The 17453-nt window shown below is 43.1% G+C and overlaps 1 protein-coding gene across 6 annotated transcripts in view; it reads left to right on the top strand.

Annotated features, from left to right (window-relative positions):
- Positions 1-11345, top strand: part of MVB12B (multivesicular body subunit 12B) — a 324028-nt gene extending 312683 nt beyond the window's left edge. For all 6 annotated transcript variants that reach the window (XM_069082725.1, XM_069082727.1, XM_069082723.1 and 3 more), the window contains one exon: positions 4535-11345. In XM_069082725.1, coding sequence (XP_068938826.1) covers positions 4535-4621 — 87 coding nt within the window. In that variant the 3' untranslated portion in view covers positions 4622-11345. The remainder of the gene's footprint in view (positions 1-4534) is intronic.
- Positions 11346-17453: the final 6108 nt, after the last annotated feature.

Genomic DNA, 17453 nt, shown 5'->3' with positions numbered 1-17453 from the left:
GCTTTAAAACTCATCCGCCTGCACATGTTATTTGGGGCGTCCTGTTTGTAATAGCAGCTCACAAAGGTATATTGCAAGAGTTCTTAACCTAGGTGAACTGGTTTTTAAAAAATATTTTGATAACAATGTTTTAATATAATTGGTTTCCTTTGGAAAATGTGATACCTTGGTATAGTTAGCTCCCTAAAGTTTAAAAATTATGAATAAAGTAATATGTGTAAAGTATTTTGAAAATCTTAAAGTGCTTTGTGAATTGTTAGCTATCATTACTGTTTATTTTTACTTCCATTATCTCATTTAATCCACATGGCAACACTCTGGGGCAGGAAGTACAGGTATACTTTCCACATTTTAATAATAATAATTTCTGTTTCTTTAGTGGTTATTAAAGGTTTACAAAATGCTTTCCTCCCAATAGTCTGGCAATGTAGGCAGGGCAGGCATTTCTATCCCCATTTTAAAGACGAGAAAATAAAGACATGACAAGGGGAACCAATTTTGCCCATGGTCCCATAGCTGGCTGTGACTCAAACCCAGGCCCAGTGGTCCCAAATTCACCATGCTTTTGGCCTCTCTTTTTCTGCATGTAAAGGTAATACTTTTTCTTGTAGACTCAGATTGTTAGAACTGGAAGAAGTCTTAAGAGGCTCCCTAAGCCCAATCTCCTTTTGCAGATAAGTAAACTGAGGCCCACAGAAGGAATAGTGATTTGCCAAAAATCACAAAGTTAGTAAGTGACTGAGCCAGGTCTTTAACTCAGATCTCTGGACTCTTAAGGCCATTGTTCTTTCTGGATCCTGCTAATCCTGAACTTTTCTTTCTGCTATTTTACCCTAATAGCTGCAGGTATATCATAGAACCATATGACATTTGGTATGCGACCCCCCTCACAAAGACAGAATTCTCTGAATCCTTTCGTGCTTCTTCCTAGGGGTGTTGGGACCAAGGCTCTCAAACTTGCATAAATTTCAGTTATTATTACTATAAATAAATAGAATTTTAAAGTTGGAAGGCATCAGCTAATCCAGTCCCTTCATTTTTGTAGTATTCTTGGAGAGATCATTAAGTATTGGTGTTAATATCATAGATAATAAAAAATTTCACCTTTGTAGAGTGTTTACTAAGGACCTTCCTCACAGTACGATTAAGAAAACCTAGACCATATCTCTAAGGTCCCTTTCTGGATCTATGGCTCTATCAGGTTCTAGAGCAGCAGTGCTACTTACCAGCAGAAGTGACACATTTCATGTTAGGCCACAAGATGGCGGTGTCACCCTGAACTTGCACGTCCCTCTAAAGCTATAGGATTCTTCAGTTCCTGGGGCCTGGGGGTTGGGGGGGGATTCTTAACTGCTGGAAGAAGCCAATGGCCCCAGGCATTGCTGAGAGCCATTAACCCTGACCCGGGCCCAGAATCCCCAGGAAATGCCTCAGGAAGTGCCGCGGCTATTTGAGGGAAATGGGGAAAAAGCCGAGACCAGTCTGGTGAACTACCCCAGAGCAGAGGGCAAAGGGGCAAGGGCACAGAGTCAAAAGACTTGAGCGTACACTGACTCCTGTGCTCCCACAGACAAGAGTAGGGAGAAATGGCAAAATATTATGCCCCGGGGCCTGGAAATCTCCTCTCTTCTTAGAATCTTGAGCTAGGAGGGACTCTGAGACATAAAATGTGAAAACAGAGAACTCTGGGCCATAGAGTGTCAGAGAGGGAAGGGACCTTCAATACCAGATAGCAAAGCTTTGAGTAGCATGATAGGAAGAAAAAAGGAATAGAGGCTAGAAAAGCTGCCTTGGAGACCTTGCTCTGCTATTTTCTATATGTGTGACCTGAGCAAGACCTTCCTTCCGCCTCTGGGCCTCAGTTTGCTTGAGGTCTGTAAAACTAAGCGGCTAAACTAGATGATCTCTAGGTCCCTTTGAGATCTAGATTTAAATGAGCCTATTAAGCTGGAAGGGGGTCCTGCAGCACAAGCTGGGGGATCCAAAAGGAGCCTTAGAGATCGTCCTGTCCAGCTCCCTCACTATTTTTTTGTCCAGATTTGTGATTCAATCCATGTACAGAACTCTTGATATTGAAGCTTTCTTTATCCGAAGAAGATCTACTGATAAGCATAAGAAACTAATAATCTGAGAGAGTGCCTAGGAACACGGAGGGGCTGGTTAAATGACTTGCCCATGGTTATCAAAGGCATGATAGGAGCATGGGTCTTCCTGCCTCCCAAGGCCAGCATTCTGCCCACTGTACCCTGCTGCCCACCACACCCCCGAAAACCAACTCCTTACCCTAAAGATGAACATGGCAGACTAGGGGGAAGAGACCCATCTTCCAAGCCAGGATGACCTGTGTTCAAGTCCCACCTTTGACAGATGCTAGCTTGTGATCCTGGGCAGGTCATTTCCGGTGCTCAAGGAAACTCTCTTCTACCAAAGGTTACAGAGAAGGTGCTGAGCTGCATTAGAAGTTTCCTTACCCATGAGTTCCCTACATGGATGAAATCACATTCAATACCTGTACCCTAAAAATAGAGAAAATAAGACCCAGCCGGAAGATTGAATGTGAAGAAGAAAGACCTAAGGCTTCAGACTTTTTTCCTTTGGTGTCTATGTCTACCCCTAAAAGGAAATTGTGGAGCATCAGACAAGACTAGAAAAAACCTTTCAGTCTAACTACCGTCTCCTCATTTTACCCTGGAGGAAACCTATAGAGGACATCTATAGATACTTAGAAAATATTCTGTTAGCAGGACAGTGGTCTCTTCTAAAACCATAAACCCTGACCTTCTTCAGGGATGAGAATGTCTCATTTTTATTTTAAGAAAAAAATTCGAGGTCCCTCTTTCTTCCCTTCCTTTTTCATGAGTAATGAGTTACCTTCTGATTTTCCCTCCAGATCTCAGAGAACCTTAATCCTATAGATCAGGCCTTCTTGCAACTAGCGGCTCATTTCATTCTCATTTATTCCTGAACTTTCTCTCGGCAGCCTTTATCAGATGCCTTGATATGAAAGTGCCATTTTCCCATTTGTTGTTGACCTTCTTATCTTCTTCAACGAATCCTAAAGCATGAGATTTTAAATAAGCCTCAGAACACAGAATAATGGAGCTAGAGCAAACTTTGGAACATAGCAGGTTAAAGCATAGGACATAGACTATCAGAATTTGAAGAGACATTAGAACATAGAGTAGACCTAGAGAACAGCTTAAGGGCTCTCTAGTACAACCCCCTCGTTTAAAGTTTTTCTGTCTGTTTGGTTTTTTATCAACTTCACTTCTGAGTATATCACTCTTCCCAAACCAGAGGCTGAACCTCTAAGACAAAGAATTTTAAAAGAGGAGAGTAAACATAGTTTAGCAAAACTAACAAATGGGTCAGATTGCATATACCAGTGTTGTACCCACTTCTATAAATTAAGGAGGAAGATAAATTTCTTCATCTCTTCTCCAAACTTGGACATTGTTAAATAAATTATTACCAAAAAGACAATGCTCCCTCTGTGCCAAGCACTATTCTAAATGCTGGGGATACAGACATAAAATCAGATAGTCTTTGCTCTCAAAGAGATTACATTTTATTAGGGAGAGACAACCAGTGCTGGAGGCTTCAGCTTTAGAACTGATTGAAAGGCCCAGTGGTCCTTACGTGTAGCAGCAAGGTTGGATGTAAAGTATCCTTTTTTTAGTGTTATTTATCTTGCTAAAACCTTCTCTGTTTCTACCCCTGAACCATTTGACCATGACAAGGTTTTGGTGACAAAAACTTTCTTCTCTAGGTCTTCAGTAGTCATGTCTGCTGAGAATATGGGGTATAGCACCTATAGAAACAATTAATGTGTTGGGGTTTGCTTCCCTGGACCACATCTACAGGGGCTAAAGACCTGGTATTAGTGGGAAAGAAGATATTCACTGTTCTTCCAGGGTCCTTTGGGACCAAGGTGCTGGACTGCCTTTACCAGGGTCCAAGGGTTGGTGCTGGCAGGGGTTTGGTTGCTTCACAGCACACTGCCACATGGGCTAAACTGGCTAGCTACCTGGTTAGTGGCATTTGGTCTTGGATTGGCATTAATCATGACAAGGATGCCAAGAACCTCATCTCTGCAGTACCCACTGTCCTGGGTGTGGACCATGGACCATAGGCCAGAAACAAAGCTGGTTGATATGCCCCTCTATGAATAACCACAGGTCATTCAGTGTGAGTTTTAGTTGGTGTCTTTTTTTTGTTTCCCTTCTTGTCCTTGTACATGCTTTTTTTCCTGCCAGAGTCCCAATTTTGCAGAAAAGGATACTGAAGCCAAGAGAAGGGAAATAACTTGACCAAGGGCACCCAAATAATTTAGTGATAGAGCCAGCGCTTGACCTCAGATCTTAGGACTTCATCATACTTTCCACTCTACCATCTTCATTTCCATTTAAGTGTCCCAGTCATTCTGACTGGGCTTTGTGGCAGGGAAGAGGTAGGGGGGGATGTTTTTTAAAAGCCTGCTTTTTCACTGCTCTATGGACAAGACATCCCTCTGAATTCTTTCTCTTCTCTTCAGTATGACTACAGCTTCCGGACAGAGCAGAGTGCCGCTGCCAGACTCCCGCCCAGTCCCACTAGATGTCAGCAGATACCACAGTCCTGAGGACCAGGAGGGAAGGAGGGGCAGGAGCCAGAGGAGAAGAGCTGCCCAGCACACACATACACACATACACACACACACACACACACACACACACACACACCACACCACACCACACACACCCAGATACTACTGAAAGGGGAAGGCAGCCCCATCCCAAAGCTGAGGAGTGTTCCTGGAGACATTCTCCAAACCCTTCCATGGACCTCGGAGGACCCTTCTTGGAAAAAAAAAAAAAAAAGAAAGAAAGAAAATACACCCTTCCTTCTTCACACACTTTAACATTTGGGTGGGGGGTGAGGCACAATTGTTTGTACCTGATAGTTTCTGGGATTTTAAATTGTAAAATTATTTTTCATCTGCTTATCTAATGCCTCCCCACCCCTATCCTGAAGTCATCCTGGGAATTATTTTTCTTTAATCATTTGCCATAGTGATCGATGGCCCCTTAAAAAGAAAAAAAAAAGAAAGAAAAGGGTGGTGGGGGGGGGGGGAATCTATGTAATACAACATAATCTACCCCTGGAAAGTCCTTCTGGAATCTAGTGGTCACATGGTTAATCTGGTCACACACTGAAGGTATCCCTTGACTGGTTACTGGTGATTATTGTTTTGACTAATGTTGACTCTGGAATATTCTATTCACTCAACCTGAGAGTGTACCACTAAGAAATTTAATTGTCTTCAATTGACTTTTTCAGGGGGTTGGTTTAGCCTACATGAACACCTCTGGTGCTGGCTGGCCCATCAGCCCAGGTACTTTGGTTACACAGCCTTGAGGGACCTGTTGGGAAAAATTTATCTTTGGCCATAATCAGGATCAACCTCAAGGAAGCATCTCTTCCCACCAGAGTGAAACTAAGGTGCTGGACTGGGTAACTTTGGGAACATGCATCCAGAACTGATCTCTGAGGTTTCCCATTGGACAATTCTCTGGAAACATCAGTTACCCCAGATCCCTTGACTAAAGTGACTTGTTCATTTCTTGGGAAAGGACAACTTCCACCCCCAAGCAAAGGTGGATGATATTCTAGAGAAGAGCCCAGGTATGGTCCTGGAGTTGGGCTACAGGTTACACATGGAGCCACTTGCCCATTTCTTGCCCACCCCATTTGTAGTACCTCACTGGCCACATAGGAGCCTTTGTCCGCTCTCAGCTCACCTGTTTGGATGCTGAAACGGAACGAGGAAAATCTTCCATTTCCTTCCCATCCCTTCAGCCAAGCACCTTTCTGGAGGCCTCTTGCCCAGAGTAGATACCCTTGCCTGCCCCCCAAGGACGTGGGGCCTCCGCATGGGGATTCTCCATCTCTTGCTTGCTTTCCAAAGCCAGGTGCATGTCTGGATGATGCTTCTTAATGTGACAAGTCATTTCGAACAGTCCATTTGACCTGTGCTGCTTTCCTAAGTCATGGCCGTATCACAAAATTCTGGCCATGCCCTGGAACTTCCCACTAAGTAGGCTCTGAGTGGAAGTTTGGGCTTTTTTTTTTTGTATAGTCCTGGTGGTCCCATCCCACTGAAGATGTGTTTGCCCCAATAACTGGTGTTGCCGTAGCTCCTGGCTTGTCTAATGCACAAACTTGTTTTTGCACAGCTATGTCTGTATTTGTTTGCTGTGGAGTGTTGTGGTTTTTTGTTTGTTTTTCCCTTCCTAGTTCATTAGAGTATGAATTTTTTAGAACTTGGGTGTCACCAGATACTGGAGCTTTTTGAGGAGGGTTCTTAATGGTGTCCTGGAGGTAGATAAAGATAGGTCATGTAGGTCATTTGTAACACAGCATGGTATGTTGGAAAGAGGATGAGATTGTGTCAGGAGAACCCGCCTCCCTGTGACTGTAAGCAAGGCACTTCCCCTTTCTGGGCCAAGGGCTCCCCACCTGCCAAATTAAGGGGTTGTTAGATCCCTAAATTCCCTTCCAGCTTTAATCCTGCCATCTGGGCAAATGGTCACAGACAAGCCACAGGAAGAATAGAATAGCTTTCACCAAAGCACACAAGTTAACATCAGCATCAAACCTAGATCTTAGTTGGAAGATGAAAGTAACTTAGTTTTGTCCTATGTGGTTTGGGTGTGATGGCTCGGGTGTGACAGGGCAAAATTGAGCAACACTGTTACAGCCTGTGCCAACTATGGGACACGGCTGCCAGCTGGGAGATGGCCCAGGTAGTTGGTGCTTTAAAAAAAATACCTCACATGCATACAGGCAGTGCAGAAACTCCTTCACTATCACCAAGGCAAATCCAGGGAGACTTGTTCTCTTTCTCCCCCCAGGCTTCCCTTCTTCACACTTTCATATTGTCCTCATTCATTTTAAATTTGGCCTAAGATTGACTCCGTCTATCCATAATGTGAAGAAGGGGTTGGACTAGATAACTTAAGGTTCCATTCAGCCCTAACAGTGGAGGATAGGAAGCTTGAGGCCCAGAGAGGGAAAGGAATTTGCCAAAGGTCACACAGGCACTTGGTAGCAGAGAGAGAATTCAAACTCAGGTCCTCTGATTCCAAATCTAGTGTTATTTCTACCATACTATCCTTCCTCTCATGAAAATAGTTTTTTGTATTCATTTTAATGTGTTTGGTCTTGTTAAAAAAAAAGGGGGGGAGAAAGAAAAAAATAGAAAGGGGCCACATGAACCTTCTAGGATCTTATCATCCCTGAGTGATATCTGGATTGATGGATCATGAGATGGCCTCCCTCCTCAACACCCCAGTCAATTCTATGGAGGCTAAAGATCAACCTAATTTCTCATTTTTGTTTTATCCCCAACTCAGAATCAGTCAGATATTAGGAAAACTAACAGATAATAACCAAGAACCAGAGAGGTCAGTAAAGCATGGATATCACTGTGGTCAAGCCTATTGAGTTTCATTTTCATCATAAGGCTGTTTGCTACCTCTCTAGATCTGAGCGTCAGCCTTTATATTTTCCCTCCTTTCTCTAGGTCTGTGATGAGTCTGGGGACAAGTGTGGATTTGTCTCTCAGTTTATCATCTTTACCTTCCACGTTTTCTTGTTCCAAGCAAAACTTTTTAGCACCTGTTGACCTAGACTCCTAGATTTGTAGATTTTTAGTACTAGAAGGGACTGCAGAGTGACTGGGCTAGTGGGACCCCTACAGAATCTCAGATCTCAGAGGGGCTGCAGAGCTCTGCTTGTCCAGGCCACTTTCTGAAGCAGGACTCCCTTCTACAGCGCTATAACAAGCAAAGGGGTCATGTAACTTCTTCAAGACCTCTACTTGAAAACCTTGCTGTTTCCCTTAGAGCAGGCAAGTGCTTATTCCTCTTCACCCTCCTAGAAAACTGACAAAAACCCCTCAGAAAGCCTTTAGCCTTCCCAAGACTTGTCATGTTGAATATTTGAAGAAAGGTACGGCTCAAACAGCTTGTAAATCTCCAAGTGCCAGGTCCACTGTTTTTTGTTTTTGTTTTTTGCTTTTTTTGGAGGGGGTAAGGCAGGGCAGTTGGGGTTAAGTGACTTGCCCAAGTTCACACAACTAGTAAGTTAAGTGTCTGAGGCTAGATTTGAACTCAGGTCCTCCTGACTCTAGGGCTAGTGCTCTCTTCCCTGTACCACTTAGCCATCCCCAGGTCCACTGTTTTATCTAATGGCATCCATAGGCTCCCAAAGGAGATCCTGTGGTTTCCAGCCACTGTGTTCTTGGAGGAATGACTAGCCATGAGAGAACAGAAGGGCTGAGCCTTACATAGTTCATTCAGGAGGAAGGGAGTAAAATGAGGTAATTGTTTCTGGGAGGAACTCAAGAGGGCAACTGAGTCAATTCAGTTCAAAAGCATTTTTTAGTGCCTGGGGTGTACAATGCACTACCTTAGGCACTAGGGATGCAAATAGGGGAAAATTATCCCTTCCCTCAGGGCACTTACATTCTTATTGAAAGGCTGCTGGAATAGGAGTCAGGGGATTTGAGTTCAAGTCAAAATTCTACCAGATAAGTGAATGTGGGCAAATCACTTCCTCTCTATGGTCCTTAGTTTCCCAGTCTATAAAATAAGTAGGGTTAGACTATCTAATCTTTAAGGTCTCTGGATGCTGTGGTTCTGCAGACTTAAGGGAAGCCATGAATATGGCCATTTTTTAAAGCAAAAGCTTCCCTCAGAGTAAGAAGATGTAATTCAGCCACACTGATTGACACTGGATTGGCTTTGCATGTGATGGTATGACCTGCCTCAGGATCATGGATACTGAGGCTCAAGGTAGAACACTGGACATGGACATTTGTCCCTGGGAAAGGTGAACATAGTGTAGTAAAAGGAATACAATATTTGGAGTCAAGAGGACCTAGCTTCAAATCTTGTCTCCTTATTAGCTGTGTGACCTTGGACAAGTAAGTCACTTCCCCTGACTGGGCCCCAGTTTCCTCTTCAACAAAATGGTGGGTGTCACTAGATAATCTCCAATTGCTTCCAGGTCTAAATCCTCTTAGGCTTTTCTTATGGTTCACAATTCTCAGGCCTTCAAACCTCTCAACTCAGAAAAGCTTTTAGAGATCAAGGACCACTTGACCACTGAACACACCTTCAGACAACTCCCTTCCTGACCTTCCCCAAGCCAAACAACAGCCTCAAGGGTTTCCAGATGACATGTTGTTAACTAATGTTTTCAGTATTTAGTGTGGAGCCGGAGAGTACAAGATGGTGAACTTGAGTTAACCTATGTGTTAACAGTAGTGACATTTTTGAGACTAACGATAAGGAATTAGCTTCTGTAGCACATTGACTGTGAAATTTGTTTAAAAATAAAAAAAGCCAGATTAGGATAATTGTGTGATGCCCATAGGCAGGACACATTGATGTGGGCATGTTTTAGAGTGTGTGTATGGTGTGTGTATGTGTATGTATGTTAAGTCCTTTTAAACAGTTCCTAACTCTGTCTTCTCTTTCCCCACTTAGAGTAGGAGAGAGGGTTGGGAGGGCAGATTAGGCAGTGCTCAGCAGGACATTGTGAGTATTGAAATGCCCATTGTAACGTCACCTAGTTTCTCTGTACAGTGTAGGTACAGACTTTTACCTGGACCACTGAATTTGTGGTGAAGATGATGATGTTGGGATCTTGCATAGGGACACTTACAAGTCAGAAGATTTCTCCTGTTTATGTAGTATCATAGGATTTATAACTGGAAGTGAGCTTGGAGATTATCTTGTTCAACTCCATCATTTTATAGAGGAGGAGACGGAGGCTCTGTGAAGTGATTGCCATGGCCAAAAAAAAGATGTTCACTAGGAAACAACCTCCTGGTGACCAACTTCCTCCTCTTATCCTTGAGGCTGGCTCTTGGAACATGGACCCATCTAGATTGGACCCTTTCCAGATTGACCGCCAGAGCTGCTGCTTCTCTGGCATAGCCTTGTCCATTGTCCATCCCATAGTGAGGCAATGACCTTACAGTTGGCTTGGGAGTCACCAGTGACTCGGGAGTGGAGAATTGGACATTTTTGTGAAGATGTAAAGGGTCCCTTATCTTGGGCCTCTCTGGGCCCTACAGGTACTTGTTTTCTTTCCTCTCCCTGTCTCCCTCATCCTTATCCTCCTGTGGTACAACCCAAGCTACACGTTCCCCTACTACATTATCACCTTCCTTCAGCTACTTTCTTCCTCCCCTTTTGTGTTAAGTTCTGCAGAAGAGTCAGTCTTTCCATTAAGCCTGTGGAGATGAGAATTTTGCTGCTTTTTCCCCACCCTCTAGCTCAGTCGCAGATTATCCCTAAACCCAAAATTCTCCTCCCATTATAAGAATCGGGTTGGTATACAGCGGAAGGAACACTGGACCTGGAGTCAGAAGCCCTTAGTTTTGCTGACTCTATTGCTAACTCCCTGGGGTGACTTTGGCAAATCAGTTCTCTTTGGCCCTCAGTTCCTTCCAGTAAAATGAAACGAGTTATGGAGTGGAAAGGGAGCAAGGTGCAGAGTCAGGAGATTTGGGTTTGAATCCTGGCTCTGCTGCTGCTATTATGGACAGGCTACTTCCCCTTTGGGGAAGGGGACAGGAAAGGCTCAGTTTTTTTTTTCTGTAAAGTAAAAGAGTCAGGTTAGATTCCTTCCAACACCATCATCCCATGACCTGATGATCTCTGAAGTCCCTTCCAGCATTTGTATCCTATGCTTGTGAGATGAGATGAATGGATCAACTCATTCTTTCACAAAACGGCTGCCCCGGGCTTTAGACTGATAACCCTGTTGCTAGCTTTCCATCTAGGTATGTAATTCCTGGAGAACGTCGGCCTCGAGGCTCTCAAAGATGACACCAGATGGGAGAATGAGCATGTCAAACCACATTCACCACCACTGGACCCTTACAGAGGGATCCATTGGCCTGTAGGGCAGATCTCCCTGAAAGCCTGAGCAGAAGTATTCCTTAATTCTGGTGACTTGAAGAGACAACCATGGAATAACAAGTTAACCCTATTCTGCTTCTTATTCTCTGTCTCATGTGCTGAGAGGAACATCTAAGTGAAAGATTGTATCATCTCACATCGCCATGAAGAAAGAAACCCTTTATGAAGTAGCCAGGCAGGGTCAAGATGCTGTGCATTTGTTGGGCTATCAGAATTGGACTAACTGTGCATTGATCTCATTATGTTATTACCTTTTGTATTTATTTTAGGCGACTCCTGTATTTTATAAAGGGAAGTTTCACTGTGTGATTATTAATCTGTATTCTTAATATAATTTGTTAAATAAAAGTTTGTTTTAACCACTTCTCACCAGCCTTCCCCACCTTCCCTAGTTGTTCCTGGCTCAGAATCCCCAGAGGATCAAATACACTAACTTCAGCTTCAGTTAAAGTTCCAACTCTAAATGGGGAGGAATCCTAGACTTTGCACATGTTGTAGAGGGATCCCACTATGGTGGGGTGGTGCTGGACTGAGGGGTCAGGAAACTTGGGTTCTGGTAAGAGGCAGCATGGCACAGTGGGAAAAGCCGTGGCTTTGGGTTCAAAGGTTGTTTTTGTTATTGTTATTTTTTTGTTGTCTGACTCTTCATGACCGCATTTGGGGTTTTCTTGGCAGAGACATTGGAGTGGTTTTGCCATTTCCTTCTCCAGTTCATTTTACAGATGAGAAATCTGAGGCAAACAGGGTGAAGTGACTTGCCCAGGATCACATAGCCAGTAGGTGTCAGGGGTCATATTTGAATCAGGAGAATAAGTCTTTCTGACTCTACCACCTCACTGCCCCGGAATCCTTTGTATTCAAAGGACCTAGGTTCAAAGCTAATTTTAATCAGTTTCTTACCCTGTGTGACTTTGGGCAAATCATTTAACCTCTTGGTAAATTAAGTGTTAGACTATATGATCTCTAAGGTCAATTCTAGCTCTAAATCTATGATCCTGTGACCCCAGTTCTGTCTCTGCCCCAGTCATCTGCATGATCTTGAGCCAGTTACCTGCTACCTTCTAGGACTGAGGTTCCTCTTTGGTGAGATGAAGATGGGAGGTGAGCTCTATGGTCCTTTCCATTCCTAATATTATAGTGTTCTAAGTTTCACTCCAGCTCTGAGACAATGATTCTTATTCTAAATGCATATAGATATATAGAAATGTGTGTGTGTGTATATAAAGAGAGTGCACCAGCCTTCAGTTGACCCTTGGGTAACACCTTTATCTAAACAATCAAACTTTCTTACCACCAAGTGGAAAATGTTGGTGATCCATCCTCTAAGCAGAGTCCCTTACCTTTCAGCCTTGTGGGTGTAATTTGTCTTCTGCCCCTCTGTGCGTTTTAAATTGAGAGGCTGGCTGTCCTAGTTTATGGACAAGGAGGATTCAGGAGGTGAGGGGGGAAAAAAAGTGCATCTGTTTTCTTGAATCTGCCCCTCCATACCCTCAGGATGGGTTCTTGAAGGAGAAAAACAACCCTACTGATTTTCCAGGTAAATGTGAAATAAATATTTAAACTGAAAGGAGGCAAAAGAATGCTGAGGTCTTATTTTATCTCTCATTTGCCCTGGAGCCCATGTCTGTGTGTGTATGTGAGTGGCGTTTCACTCTAAGTTTGGAGGAGACAGTCGTACTAGTGCAGTTCCTGGTAATTTCAGTCCTGTCCTGACTGCTCACCTGCTTACAAGATGCCACTCCAACCACCAAGGTAAGGAGGCTGCAGGGCATTTGCTCAAGTAGAACAGGGGGCACTGGGTTGATGTTAAGAAAACTTCAGCTCAAGTTTCATCATCAAAGCTCTTTTCTTTGTGTACCTATGACCTTTGAGTTTATGGTCTAGACATCATAGTCTGGGATGTCACTGCCTCCAGCCCTGTTATGGCCAGACCAAGGAACCCCTCCCCATTTGAGAAAGTCTATCAAGCAAAGGCAGTGCCATGTGATCCAAGTGTGAGAACATAGAATGTCAGAGCAGGAAGGGCCTTAGAATAGGAACTGCTAAGCTAGAAGGAAGCCATGAACATAGAATACCAGAGGGGGAGGGCCTCAGGAGAGAAAAAGGAAAAGTGTTAAATGGGGCAACAGTTGTGTATTTGTTGTTGTTAAGTGCACTACACCAAGAGTTAAATGAAAAAACAAAAGAGGGTTTGGATCTTTCCTGCTGCTTATCGATGGTGTAGCTTCAGGCATGTTGTTTCTTCATCTAGAAAATGATGCCTATGCTGCCTTCCTCATAGATTTGTTGTGAGAACTGAATGAGATAGTGACTCTGAAGAGCTTTGTAAACAGCAATGCACAAGGTAAATGGCCTCATTTTCATTGTCACTGTCATTATGTAGAAAGGAAAATGTGAGAACTGAAATGGACCTTCCAACAATTCAGCACAAACATCAGGCATTTCCCATGTAGAGGGCATTGTGCTGAGCACTCGGGATACAACTAGTCAGTGCCTTCAAAACGTTTACATTCTACCAGGGAAAGCATGGATTGTTAGAACATAAAATTGTAAATTTTGAAGAAATCTTAAGAGTTTCTTCGATTTATATAGTGCTTTGAGGTTTACAAAGAGCTTGGCTCTCCTGACAACAGCCTGGTAATGTAGGTAGTCCAAGTGTTACTATCTCTGTTTTACAGATGAGGAAACTGACTTGGTGACATTGTAATTCATTAGTGGCTTATAGTCTTAGAGTTTGTGTGGCAGGTCCACACAATGATGGTCCATCTCAGGCCTCCCAATCCCAAATGCAGGGTTGTTTGTACTCCCCCTATAATTCTTCTCATTAGAACACAGAATTTCAAAGCTGAAAAAGGACCTGAAAGATAATAAAATCCAAGCCCTCACTTCTCAGACTCATGAGTGGCTTCCTAGCTGCACCCAGTAAACAGGGGCAGGGATGCAGCTCCAGAAATGACCTTGGAGGCCCCCTAGACCAAAGTTCTCATTTTACAGTTGAGCAAATGGATCGAGAGAGAAGAGGCTTCCCATGGAATAAATGGCAGAACTAGGATTTAGACTAATGTGCTGCCACCCCAAACTTGGCATGCTTTCCATGTGTCATGCTTTCCATGACACAACAGCATAGCTTCCGCAGGCCCTGCTGCTGGTCCTTTCTCCTCTCTCAGTCTCTTTTAATGTTTTCCTGAAGTACACAATTCCTTAGGATCATCATTGTATGCTAGCCATTCAGCACCTAAATTCTAGGAATTGGGGCAGAAGAAATTATAACAAAGCTACTGCCTTCAAGAAGCTCATAGTTTATTTGGAGAGCTAAGATGTCCCTATAATTAAAGTACTAAGTAGCTGACACCTTATGTTTGCTAAATCAGTGTAATAATAACTCACAGCCCCTTCCTGAGTACAATAGGAGTTCAGAGAAGGAAGAAAGTCTGGACAGAAGGCACCTAAAGCTGGGGAGGGCTTGCTCAAGGAGATAGAACTTGTACTAAATCTTTAAATACATAGAAGGGTTAGTGAGAAGAGGAGATGGAAAGGAAACTCTAAGACTGGGGTGGTGTCATAAGGTGGGGGGAAGCCATGGGTTTGCTTATAACCGGCTGCTGTAGAAAGACCAGTTTATCATGAGAGACCCTAAATGAACATTTTGTACTATCTAGAAATTGAGAATAATAGCTAGCATTGGGGTGGCTAGGTGGTGCAGTGAGTAAAGCACTGGCCCTGGAGTCAGGAGGACCTGAGTTTGGTTCTGGCCTCAGACACTTCACACACACACACACACACACACACACACACACACACACACACACACACAAACTAGTCATGTAACCTTGGGCAAGTTACTTAACCCCAACTGCCCTCAAAAAAAAAAAAAAGCAAAAATAATAACAACAACTAGCATTTATTTAGGGCTTTAAGGTTTGCAAAGCGCTTTACACATATCTCATTTTATCCACACAACAACTTTAGGAGGCATGTGTTGTTATTACCATTTAACAGATGAAACTGAGACAGAGACTGACTTGCCCAGAAAACACCAGGGCCAAATGACACATGGATAAGTGTGAGCATGAGAAGATATTGTAGGTTAATGACTGGAAGAGGGAGGCTAGCTCTAGACAATAATCCTAAAGAGAGGACGAGGATCTCCAAGATTAGAACATATCAGTGGGAACAGACCGGAAGGGCTAAGCCTGGAAGACATTTCAAATGAAGAAACAACAAAATCATATAGTCTATGAGAGAAAAAGGAAAAGCCAAAGAAAACTAAGATTTGCAGGCTGAGAGATTAAAAGAACTATACTAGTAGAGACGGAACAATCGGAAAGGAGCCTCAGCTTGCTGGACAGTCTAAGATGATGGAGGGAATCCTTGTAAGGAGGCCAGGGTTTGACTCCCTGCCCTGACACCCACTAGCTGTATGACCTTGGCCAAGTCACTTTCCAGTTGTATCTGTGGACACTTCTTGGCTTCAATTCAGTTCTAAAGTTTCTTCCAATTATAAGATTTTATGAAGAGTTTAGTGTGGGGTGAATAAAATGGGGGAGAGAGGGATTTATTACTATGTTCCAGGGATTTTTTAGAAGAGTCCCTGTCCCCAGCTCCCATTCTAATAGGGGCAGATACCTACATAGTGTGGTGGCCAGGGAGTGGAATTTCAGTTGGGAAAATTACTGGGATGGTGAATGGAGCTATGGGACAAATTATCACCCTTTTCAGGAATAGCAATGTTGATTGATTACTGCTTTCAGAGGTAGAGGTAAAAAGCGAATGTTGAGATAGAGGAGAAGAGGCTGAGAGTTGAGTAAGGAAAGATGGCATGAAGGTGTTTGTGTTCAGCTTGTGTTTAGGGCAACGTGTTTAGATCCATGTGTAGATGTCCTCAAAGCAGTTAGAAAGTGGGCCAGTTGTAACAGTGCTGAAATTTACTGGATGAGATGTGTTATAGGGATGAATGCAAAGTCTTGTACTTGGGTTCAAAAAATCAGCTGCCCAGCTATAGGATAGAAGAGATAAGGTTTAAAAGCAGGAGAGTTCTAGTTGACTTCAGGTTCAATATGAGTGCCCTAAAATTCAATTTTAAGGTACCTTAATAAAAGTGTATTATCCAGATGAAAGGAAACCCTGTTGTAGTTAGCAATAGTCAGATCTGAAATAATGCATTCAATTCTGGATACTGAGAGTCAACATATTATGTAGAGGGTTGGACTTAGATTTTGTAAGACCTGGATTCAAATCCTACCTCTAGTAGTGAATAACTTTGTAAGTCACTTAAACTCTCTGAGCCCCAGGCAACTTTCTAAAACTCTAAGTTATAGACAATTTTGATCAAGAGAGGAGTTTATGAACCACTGAAATCACAAGCATAATACTGGTATTGGCATATTCTTGGACACATTTAAGAGAGGAACATTAACAATCTGCAACCACAAAAGGATAAGCAGCATGCTGATAGGATGTCATATCTTAAAAGCTGGATTAAAGGATACAATATTTGACATGAAGATTCACAATGGTTGTAAACATCATCTTCAAATATCTAAAGGACCATCATGTTTCTGGACTTAGCCTGTGTTATTCCAGAGGACAGAACCAAAGGTCCATGGAAAGTACACTTTGGCTCCATATAAGTAAGAACTTTCTAAAACTTACATGTATCCAGCAGTGGTGTTAACTGCTTTATTCAGGTAGTGATCTCCACATCATCTGAGGTGGTGAGGTATCAAGTGGATATCCTGGTCAGGCTCAGATTGGACTAAATACCCTCTGAAATTCCTTTCTTGCTCTAGGATTTCATGGTAAGCTAGAAATGATTGACAGAGCTTCCCAATTATGGAATATATTGCCTTGTGAGGTAGTGAGCTCCCTATCACTGGAAATGTTGACACAGTCAGAATGATCATTTTTCCAAGACTCCTGCTTTGGATGGGAAATGCAACAGAATGCTGACTAAGGTCCCTTCCAACCCTAATATTCTATGATTTATAGAGGAAAAAAATAGAGTTCTAATCTTGGCTCCATCACTGGTCATTCAGCCTTGGGCAAGTCACTTCACCAAATGGTCCTCATGTGTAAACTGAGGGTCCCTGAGGTCCCTTCCAGGGAAGAATGCCTGCATCTGTGTATCTGATATGTAAAATATGGGTACTAGTAGCATAGACTTGAGAGGCATATGAATAGAGGTAGGAATAAGCACTGAAATTGTGTGCGGGCTCAGGGGAGAAAGAGCTGCTGAGAGAAAGCTTCATGGACAGAGCTAGAAAAGACCTTCGAGGCCCTCTAAGCTACTCCCTTCCTGCTCATGTTACAGAAGAGGAAACCGAGGGAAAGGAACAAGCATTTGTTAAGCACTAAGTGAAGCACTTTACAAAAATTATCTCATGTGATCCTCAGAGCAACACTGGGAAGTAAGTGCTATTATTATTATTCCACTTCACGGTTGAGGAAACAGATAAAAAGACGTTAAGGGTTAGGAAG

Source organism: Petaurus breviceps, unplaced genomic scaffold (assembly GCF_028583685.1).
Source record: "Petaurus breviceps papuanus isolate PSGF00001 unplaced genomic scaffold, PetGlider_PUasm1.0 171, whole genome shotgun sequence".
Classification (NCBI taxonomy): Eukaryota; Metazoa; Chordata; class Mammalia; order Diprotodontia; family Petauridae; genus Petaurus; species Petaurus breviceps.
This window is presented reverse-complemented; position numbering and strand designations above follow the sequence as displayed.